The sequence below is a fragment of the Triticum aestivum genome, chromosome 3D, assembly GCF_018294505.1.
Source record: "Triticum aestivum cultivar Chinese Spring chromosome 3D, IWGSC CS RefSeq v2.1, whole genome shotgun sequence".
In the NCBI taxonomy this organism is placed as follows: domain Eukaryota; kingdom Viridiplantae; phylum Streptophyta; class Magnoliopsida; order Poales; family Poaceae; genus Triticum; species Triticum aestivum.
Window position 1 is genome coordinate 462,871,494 of NC_057802.1, and position 10,606 is coordinate 462,882,099.

At 52.2% G+C, this 10,606-nt stretch overlaps 1 protein-coding gene across 1 annotated transcript; it reads left to right on the top strand.

The window, feature by feature from the left end:
• The first annotated feature begins 2,997 nt into the window (after positions 1 to 2,997).
• On the top strand, positions 2,998 to 5,031 carry LOC123079687 (AAA-ATPase At3g28540). The gene is made up of 2 exons (XM_044502486.1): positions 2,998 to 3,681; positions 3,891 to 5,031. The coding sequence occupies exons 1-2, from the start codon at positions 3,107 to 3,109 to the stop codon at positions 4,924 to 4,926; spliced, it is 1,611 nt and encodes a 536-aa protein (XP_044358421.1). The 5' UTR covers positions 2,998 to 3,106; the 3' UTR covers positions 4,927 to 5,031.
• The last annotated feature ends 5,575 nt before the right edge of the window (positions 5,032 to 10,606 follow it).

The following is a 10,606-nucleotide window of genomic DNA, read 5'->3' on the forward strand; positions in this document are numbered from 1 at the left end:
TGCTTTAAGACAATTTGTAGGGCATCATATCTAACATTCTTCCTATGAATCATCCTTATGCTTGTACATAAGTTGCCACTAAAAATTAATGCAATTTTACCAGCTAGGGATAAACCATGCTATTTATGCCAAGTTGGCAAACTTACCAATCGATAATTTTAAAGTAAACATTATCTAAACTTACTTTGTGTTTCTCGTACATAAACTTTCCATATCTTGCTTTCTCCGATGACCCCCCTCCCCCTCGTATGTACAATGGTGAGAAAGAACACACATCATATATTAGGCCATCGACCACACATGTGCCTCATTGGAGCGTCGAAGCATAGGGCGCGACATGCTAGGCCGCCCACCATGTCATGTGTTGTTGGATGGAGGAGGAGACAAAGAACGTGATGACGACTCAGCCCTATGCCTTGGCGAACTTTCTCGATGCAGTGGTGTCCAGCTTGGCGACAGAGGTGGGGGCGCAACAACTCAGCCCTATGCCCTGTCAGACGCAGTGGTGTACAGCTTGGCGACAGAGGTGGGAGCGCAACATAGGTATGCTTGCGACGGAGGTGCCGGTGGCCACGTGAGAGAGATGAACTCGCAGTGGAGGCGGGGGTTGCGGCGTCGGGGTCTGGGAGGAACTGTTCTAAGATAGACACACGAGGATAGAAAGGATGTGGTCATTCCTCCTCGCAATGTTGCGTGGTCCGTGAACTAGGTTGGACGCTCTGAGGTTAGCGCTGGGCAACTAGTGGCTTAGACTGAGTCGTGCGCGGGATACACGGAGCGATTCACTGATTACAATATTTTATAAAAGGAGCCAAGGGTTGAAATTGTTTTTGAATGATTGTGTCACTAGACTGTGAAATAAAAGGATGCCAGGGTGGATTTCTGAGAAAATTAGTTGCACTCACACCATTCTTACCATATGTCCCTTTATCGCTTCCTTTTTCGCCGTATATGACAAAAGACGTGGAGACACCAAGCGCGGCATGAACAAAGGAAGAGGAACGCACCGCGAAGGCACACACGATGGGGAGAGCGTTCGACCACTTCTGCTCCTTGGCATGGTTCTACCTAACGCTGGTTGTCGCGACGGGCGCCCTCATCGGGGTGCTTTGGACGTATCTCAACCAGCACCTATGCGGCCTGTGTGGCGGCTCCTTCCGTTCCTCGACACGTTCGACATGTACAAAGAGCGTTGAAAAGGTCCATTGCCATGTACAAAGTTACCAACCAAAAAAAACACGCGGGAGGGGGGGGGGGTATGTGCACAAAGTCTGTTTTGTGTTATGAACAAGATGCCATCTAGTGGGGTGGGAAAGAATTGCAAAAACAAAAAAAATGTCGAATGCATAACACATTCTACATGTGAAATTGTCGGCCCAAAAATGTGTAGACTTGTCAACATGGATGTGATGTGCCTCACCAGAGCGTCGAAGCACGAGACACAACACACCGGGCCGTCTGTCACGTCATGTGTTGTTGGATGGAGGAGGGGACAGAGACTACGGCGATGACTTAGCCCTATGCCATAGGCGCGGTGGTGTCCATCTTGACGGAAGAGGTGAGGGCACGGCCTAGAGAATCTTGCGACAGAGGTGGCGGTGGTGGCGCGCGAGAGATAGCTCGCGGCTGAGGCGTTGATTGCGACATTGGGTTTTAGGAGGAATTATTCTGAGATAGACAGTAGAGGAGAGAAAAGACGTAGTCATGCCTCCTTGCACCGCTGCCCGGTTCGTGCACGGTTTGGACGCTCTGAGATTAGCACTTGACGACTAGTGTCGCAGATTGAGTCGCGAGCGGGATACACGGAGCGGGCATTCACTGATTACAGTTTTTGGTAAAAGGAGCCAAGGGTTGAAATTGTTTTCGAATGATTGTGTCACTAGACTGTGAAATAAAAGGATGCCAGGGGTGGATTTCCGAAAATTCTTTGTACTCACACCATTGTTACCATATGTACCTCTGTCGCTTCCTTTTTCGCCGTATATGACAAAAGATGTGGAGACACTAAGCGCAGTATGAACAAAAAAAAGGAACGCACCACGAAGGCACACATGATGGGGAGAGCATTCGACCACTTCCGCTCCTTGGCATGGTTCTAGCTAACGCCGGTTGTCGCGACGTGCGCCCCCATCGGGGTGCTCTGAACGTATCTCAACCAACACCTCCGGTGGCCTGTGTGGCGGCTCCTTCCGTTTCTCGACACGTTCGTCATGTACAAAGAGCGTTGAAAAGGTCAATTGTCATGTACAAAGTTACCAACCAAAACACGCACGCACGCGCGTGCGCGCGCGCACACACACACGGTATGTGTGCAACGTCTGTTTTGTGTTATGAACAAGATGCCATCTAGTGGGGTGGGAAATAATTGCAAAAAAAAATGTTCGAATGCATAACACTTTCTACATGTGAAATTGTCGGCCCAAAAATATGTGGACGTGTCAACATAGATGTGATGTGCCTCACTAGAGCGTTGAAGCACCAGACACAGCACACCGGGCCGCCCGTCACGTCATGTGTTGTGGATGGAGGAGGGGACAGAGACCGCGACGATGACTCGGCCCTATGCCATGGGCGCGGTGGTGTCCATCTTGAGGGAAGAGGTGAGGGCACGGCCTAGAGAAGCTTGCGACGGAGGTGGCAGTGGTGGCATGAGAGAGATTGCTCGCGGCGGAGGCGTTGATTGCGACATTGAGTTCTGGGAGGAATTATTCCGAGATAGACAGTAGAGGGGAGAAGAGATGTAGTTATGCCTCCTTGCACCGGTTCGTGCACGGTTTGGACGCTCTGAGATTAGCACTTGGCGACTAGCGACGCAGATTTAGTCGCGAGCAGGATACACGGAGCGAGCATTCGCTAATTACAATTTCTGATAAAAGTGGAAGTGACAGGTTGAAATTCTTTTTAAATGATTGTGTCACTGGACTGTGAAATAAAAGGACGCCAGGGGTGGATTTCCGAGAAATTTCTTAGCACTCTCACCATTCTTACCATCCGTCCCTTTCTTCCGTTTCAAGACCTATATAGCCAAAGACGGGGAGACACCAAACCAAGCGCGGCATGAACTGAAGACTGAAGAGAGTAACGCAGCAGAGAGGCAGAGGCGGAGATGATGGGGGCAGTGCTGGACCACTTGCGGTCGTCGGCGTGGTACTACCTGACGGCGGTGCTGGCGACGTGCGCCCGCATCGGGGTGGTCCGGACCTACTTCAACCAGTACCTCCGGCGGCCCGTGCGGCGGCTCCTCCCGTTCCTCGACCCGTTCGTCACCATCGACATCGCGGCCAAGCCGGAGGAGTACTCCTTCTCGTACCAGGGCAAGGTGAAGTCGAGCGACGCGTACGCGGAGGTGCTGGCGTACCTGAGCGCGGTGTGCTCGCGGGAGGCGCGGGAGCTGCGCGCGGAGGGCGCCGGCGAGGGCCACGGCTTCGTGCTCAGCCTCCGGGAGGGGCAGGTGGTGGCGGACGACTTCAAGGGCGTCACCATGTCGTGGTCGGCCGTGGCCGAGGAGAAGACGACGACGTGGCGCGCGTCGGGGCGCTGCTGCCGCCTCACGTTCCACGAGCGGCACCGGCGGCTCGTCGTCGACGAGTACCTGCCGCACGTCCGCCGCGCCGGTCAGGAGGTCATGTTCGGCAACCGTCCTCGCCGGCTCTACTCCAACAAGAAGGAGCTCAGCTACCAGTACGTAATCAATCAATTACCTTTGCAATTAGCTTGTTCTTAAATATATTTTTCTCATTTGTGATCCGATAATCCGAAGTTCTGAATGAGCAATGGATCCAGAGCAATGTGAAGCATTTTCTCTTTTCGTCTTGCTAGAAATTACGTACTCTGGTTTAGGTTCAGAAGATCACTGATTCTAGCTTCTCCCATGGCAATCGATCTATCAGTTCCAGGAGGGACGAGGTGTGGAGCTACATCGACTTCGACCACCCAACCACCTTCGACACCCTGGCCATGGACCCGGCCAAGAAGCAGATGATAAAGGACGACCTGGACGACTTCAGCAACAGCAGGGACTACTACCGCCGGATCGGCAAGGCCTGGAAGCGCGGCTACCTCCTCCACGGCCCGCCGGGGACGGGCAAGTCCACCATGATCGCCGCCATGGCCAACTACCTCAAGTACGACATCTACGACATCGAGCTCACCACCCTGGAGACCAACAGCGACCTCCGCAAGCTCTTCATCGAGACCACCGGCAAGTCCATCATCGTCATCGAGGACATCGACTGCTCCCTCGACCTCACCGGCAGCCGCGCCACCATGCTGCCGCCGCCACCGTTTCACGACGACGCCGCCGAGGCAGGCTACGACAAGTCGCGCGGCAAGAGGCTCAACATCCTCACGCTGTCCGGCCTGCTCAACTTCATCGACGGGCTGTGGTCGGCGCACAGCGGCGAGCGCATCATCGTCTTCACCACCAACCACCTGGACAAGCTGGACCCGGCGCTCATCCGGCGCGGGCGCATGGACATGCACATCGAGATGTCCTACTGCGGGTTCGAGGCGTTCAAGACGCTGGCGAATAACTACCTCGAGGTGGAGGCGCACCCGCTGTTCGGGGCCGTCGAGGAGCTGCTGCGCGCCGTGGAGATGACGCCGGCGGACGTGGCCGAGTGCCTGATGCCGTCCAAGCGCAGCGCGCGCGACGCCGACGCCTGCCTCGCTCGCCTGATCGACCAGCTCAAGGAAAGAAAAGCGGCCGAGGAAGACAAGGAATCAAAGACCGCCGACGAAGACGACGAGCAGAATGCGGCCAAGGAGGAGGAGGAGGACAAGAGGGAAACGGAGAAAGTGGCATCAAAATCCAAATCCAAAAAGGAGAAGAGCGAGGCCTGCCAAGTCGTGACCAACGGAGCACACACTGGCGCGAGTGGTGTGAGCGTCTCTAGTTCTACCGACTCTCTCTTGATTGACTCTTGAGGGAGGTTGTTAGTTAATCCAGACCAGACTTGCATGAGCAAAATAAGGGGTCGCTTATGTAGCAGGCGACTGAGAACGTTTTTCAGGTTTCTGCCGGTTTTTTTATCTCTGAATAGATTTCAACCGATTCTGTCCGAGCCATTCCATGTATGCACTTCCTCTCCTGGCCAATGTTCATCTCCTTCCTCCCCTAGCCGCTACCTCTCGCCCCCCTCTTCGACTCGGACCCCGTCGAATATGAGCCGTAGCCGCTACGAAAAGGCCTCGCACCCAAATTTGTTAAACCTTGGACTTGCCTCCGTCGTGCTCTTCGCCGGAGCCACATCATCCCCGTCTCGCCTTGGCTTCACCCATCTTTCTCGGGTTGTCTCCTTTCTCTAGCCGAAATCGACTGACCGAAAAAATAATAATTTAGGTGCGCGAGGATTTGCAAAGCTCGTTAAATAATGTTGGGACTTTGGGAGACTTTTAAGGCTTGCACCTTGCTACTTGAGGGTTGAAAAGGCGTTGAAATTTCAAACGACAGCAAGCCACTAACTATATACTATATGCTTCAGGAGTAGATTAGGTGAATTATCGACTGTGCCGGCCAATATGTGTCGCCATCTTTGATGTGTGTATGGGGCTATTTAATTAGCTCAAACTGTTAAGTGTATGATTACCTTTCCTATGTTAGTTACAAACTAGTAGAATGCCGTGCGTTGTCACGGGCTTTTATTAAAACAATTAAGATGATACTCATAGAGCTAACATAACAAGAACAATGCCGTCTCAGCTAACCCGCATGTACCCTTAAAAAAGCAACACACATCTGTTTTTCACAATCACCTAACACGCAGAGTCATGACCAACGGAGCACGCAGTGGCGCGAGTGGTGTGAGTGTCTACTTCTACTGACCATTATCCGTCTTGAGGTTGAGGGAGGTCTGCTGGTTACTGTACTTGAGAGCAGAGACTTGATAAAATAAGGGATCACCTAAACATCAGTTAACTGATTCTCCTTTTCCAAATCAATCAATTTCTCCCCCCAAGCACGATGCATGCTAGTGTTCATCTTCTTCCTCCCGCCGGCCTCGCCGCCCCGTCATGTTCGAGCCGTCCCCCTCGTTCCTCCGACCATCCCTCTAAAGTCTAAACCCTGTCCGTCTTCGACACCGGCAATCACACCCCCGCCCTACGCCTGCACCATCAGCATCTCGTCTCGTCGAGGGCGCCACTGCGATGGCTTGTCCAGCTCGGGACACCATGCCTCTTGCTCCTCTCTTGTGTGAGCAGTAAATAGATTTTTTTTCTCTTTTCGAAAATGAGGCTGAAACCGTAGCTACTTGAACGTCGAAAGAGGGGTTCAAATTTCAAACTTCAGCCAGCCAATGTATGCTTCAGGAGTAGTAGGTGAAATTGTCAACTGTGCCGGCCAATATATGTGTGTCGCTATCTTTGATGGGTACTGGGCTACTAGTCAATTAGCTCGAGCTTTAGGTGCACGAGCGCCTTATTTATTTACTTACAAGTGTCCATGCATGTCAGCAAAGTAATAGAGTTCCGGTGCATCGAGACGTATCATTTGGGGTCCCAACGTTTCAGTAATCTAACCTCACGTCCACGAGGCCGACCGCCTTGTCACCTTTATGTTTGGCGTCAACGAAAGGCTCCTCATAGACCTGACCTCAACCAACAAGACCCACGGGGCGTCAACGCCTCAAAGGAGTAAGCAGAGACGGACGGATCCTCTAACTTTGAGAAGTCGAATCAAACAGCAACGGTAAACCTTTTTTTAACACAGTACGTCGCAAATGTTCATAGATACGCGCATACATTCATTCTATGAACGGACACAAGTACATTTTACCCATACGAGCATCTCCGAGAGACTGAGCGAGCATATCATCTTGAAATTTACGAAGTTATCGTAGATGTCTCGTAGTCGACGGAAACGTCTTCTTCCACTGAACGTGCACCACCGGAAATCCTGAAATAAATCTAGAAAAATGCGAGCACCAGAATTTGAACTCTGGTGGGCTGAGGATACCACTGTCCTCCTAAGCACTCAATCACAGATTGGTTCGCAACAGTACTGTAACTTTGGACGATCGGCGTCCAAGATCCGGTAAAAACTAAATTTGTGTGAGCTTCGAAAAAACTAGAAAAGATAATACCTTGTGCGTTGCTGCGAAAATACTTTGCAATTATTTCAATGAGATTTGGTCATATGAATTTTAGTGCTTGAATTAATAACATAAGAACTAAAACTAGAAAATATGGAGTATATAAGTTATAACATTTGATTATTATATAGCTGTAGAATATTTATTACGAAAAAGGGTTCCCCGCTTTATATTATAAAGCAACGAACCGAGCATCCAACATAACAGTACAGAGAGTAATCAAGTCAAAGTCGTGCTGGGGCCCAGCAAGACAAGCCCCAAACAAAGCTAAAAAAGAAGCTAATCCGGCTCAGGAGGTGGCGGTGGTGGTGGCGGAGGGGGCGCAAGTGTCGACGCCGAAGAACAAAGGCCCGCTATGATGATGTCGATGGCGTCCCGGTCTCGCCGCTTGCTAAGCGGTCTCCAAAGCTGTAGAAGGCCACACAATTTGTAGATTGCATCAGTCACACGCCGTGGGATCACGCGTTCAATGACTAGCTTATTACGGTTACACCAGAGGATCCATGCTAGGGTGCCCAAAGCCACCCACATGGATGGGCGGCTAGAGCCGGGGAGCCTCAGCACCTCCCCAAATAAGTCCGGGAGGTTGTCGTGGCACCAATTGCCACCAACCACCTCCCGGAAACAGCTCCATAGGAATTGTGCCACAGGGCACCGGAAAAAGATGTGGTTGCAGTCTTCCGGTACCAAACAAATGGGGCAGAGGCCATCCCCAGGGCCATTACGTTTGTGGACCTCCGTACCCGAGGGTAGGCGACCGCGTACCCATTGCCAAAGGAAAATGCGGATTTTCAAGGGAGGTTTGATCTCCCAGAGCACCGAGAGTTCCACTGGGCCAGGGGTGGGGACAATCGCCTGATAAAGGGATCTAGTCGAGAATCGGCCACTTGACTCGAGGTGCCAAGATATTGAGTCGGGTTCCAGGGAGGGGTGCGTAGGGCAATACACTCGAGCAATTCATCCCATTGCTCAAGTTCCACCGCCCCGAAGGTACGGCGAAAGGCAATAGCACCCAAGTCAGCTAAGGCCACAGCCACAGAGAGCTGTGGGCGGACGCAGATCGCAAACAACGCAGAAAAGCGCTCCGCAAAGGGGCGGGTCCCTGCCCATCGATCTAGCCAGAACAGGGTCCCGAAACCGGTACCTATTTTAATGGAGGTCCCAACACGCAATACCGGCATTAGACGAATCACCGATTGCCAGAATTGGGACCCACCAGTTCTATGCGCGAATGCTAGTGGCTGCCCGCGAAGGTACTTCGCGCAGATAATCTCAAGCCACAGGCCGCCCTCAGCAGTCTGAATCCGCCAAAGCCATTTGGAGAGGAGGGAAATATTCATCCGCTTGGACGAAATAACCCCAAGGCCTCCTTGGTCTTTAGGCTTACTGATCTCAGACCACTTCACCATGTGGTACTTCTGTTTATTATTCTCTCCAGCCCAGAAGAATCTGGAGAGGAGTTTGGTGACCTCGTGGTGAAGGGATTCATGCAGACTATAGAATCCCATGATATACATCAATAGGATAATAAGGGAGGAGTTCATCAGAATCACTCGAGCGGCTTTGGATAACCACCTCCCCTGCCAGGGCTCCATCCTAGGTTGGAGCTTGGCGATTATTGGACGAAAGTTCTTCTCTAGCAGGTGCATTTCACTAAGTGGCATGCCAAGGTAAGTGGTCGGTAATGTTCCCAAACGGCAGTTCAAGCGGTTGGCAATTCGCCGAGCTTCCATCGGGGAGTATCCCATGACCATCACCTCACTTTTGGCGAAATTAATTGTGAGGCCCGACATTTCCTGGAAGCAAAGGAGGAGGAACTTGAGGTTCTGAATATCCTCATCCGAGCCTTCCACTATCATAATGGTGTCGTCAGCATATTGGAGGTGGGTCAGACCTCCATTAGCCACCAGGTGGGGGCAAATCCCCCTAATGTGGCCGGCGCGCTTGGCTAAATCAAGGATCGAGGCGAGGGCATTGACCACAAGATTGAATAGAAAGGGGGATATCGGGTCTCCCTGTCGGACCCCTTGGCCCGTCAAGAAGTATGGACCAACCTCCCCATTTATGTTAACCGCAGTCCGACTACTCGTGATCAACAGCAACACGCGCGCGACCCAGTGGTGATCAAACCCACGTTTGAGCAACACTTCCCGAAGGAAGGACCAGTGGACGGTATCATAAGCTTTATGGAAGTCAATTTTGAAGAACACCGCGTGGAGGTGTTTAGTATTGACCTCATGGATCACCTCATGGAGGACGAGGATCCCCTCGAGAATATATCGGCCTTTCGTGAAGGCCGATTGGTTAGGGTGATGAATCCGAGGCGCGATTAAGGCCGCCCTAGTGGCGTACCCTTTCGCCAGAATCCTAAATATCACACTGAGGACTGTGATAGGGCGGAATTGCCTAATATCCGCTGCACCCGGAACCTTGGGAATCAGGGAGATAATCCCGTAGTTAAGTCGGGATATGTCCACTGTTCTCCTAGAGAACTCACTGAATAGTTTAAGGATGATCTCTTTGACCATTGGCCAGAAAGCCGGAAAAAATCGGACCGGCAATCCATCGGGTCCTAGTGCCGAGGCCGGATTCATGGCTTTGACGAAGGCCTCAACTTTCGCTGCATCAAAAGGGGCAAGCAGGGCTGCATTTTCTTCCGGGGAGACCTGATGTTCAAGCGACCAAATATGGTCCGCAAGGGCGATACCACTCCAAGGTCGTCCCTGAAATAATGACTTATAAAAGTCGTCGACCAACAAGCGGATTGCCTGGGGGTCGTGGAACAGTTGTCCTCCCTCCCATAAGAGGGGAATGGAGCAGCGACGTCTACGACCATTAGCAATGGCCTGGAAGTAAGAAGTATTGGCGTCCCCAAACAACACCCAGTTCATAGAACCACGTTGTCGCCAGAATTCCTCCTCCTTGGAGTAGATCTCCATGAGGGAGTCCTCCAAATTATACCTATGCGCCCATTCCTCCGCGGAAATCCCCGCAGTATCTGCACGAAGGTCCAAGACCCGGATCTCCTCGAGGAGGGAGGCCTTCAGGACCTGAAGGGGCCCTCCCTATATTAGCACCCCAACCTTTCATGAACTGCCTGGATCGCTTGGACAGATGGTGCCACTCATCCAGGATCGACATCTGCCTATGGGGCTCGGCCAGCGCCGAGACGCAGTGAGCCTGGACGGCATCCACAAAACCTGGCTGCCGGAGCTAGAAAGCCTCGAAGCGGAATCGCGGGGGTGGACGGGGTCTCTCATCCCTAGAAGATAATAGAAGAGGGACATGATCGAACCCGATGCGTGTGATCGCCTGGAGACAGGCCAAAGGGAATCGGAGCTCCCAATCAGGGGCGACAAACACACGATCCAGCACACTAAGGGTCGGGGCAACCTGTCTATTGGTCCAGGTAAAACGTGCCCTGACCCTGTCCAGCTCAAGGAGACCGAGGTCCGCAACCCAGTCGTGGAAACGACGAATCTCCGTAAGGTCCACATGCGAGTTGCTCTTATCCT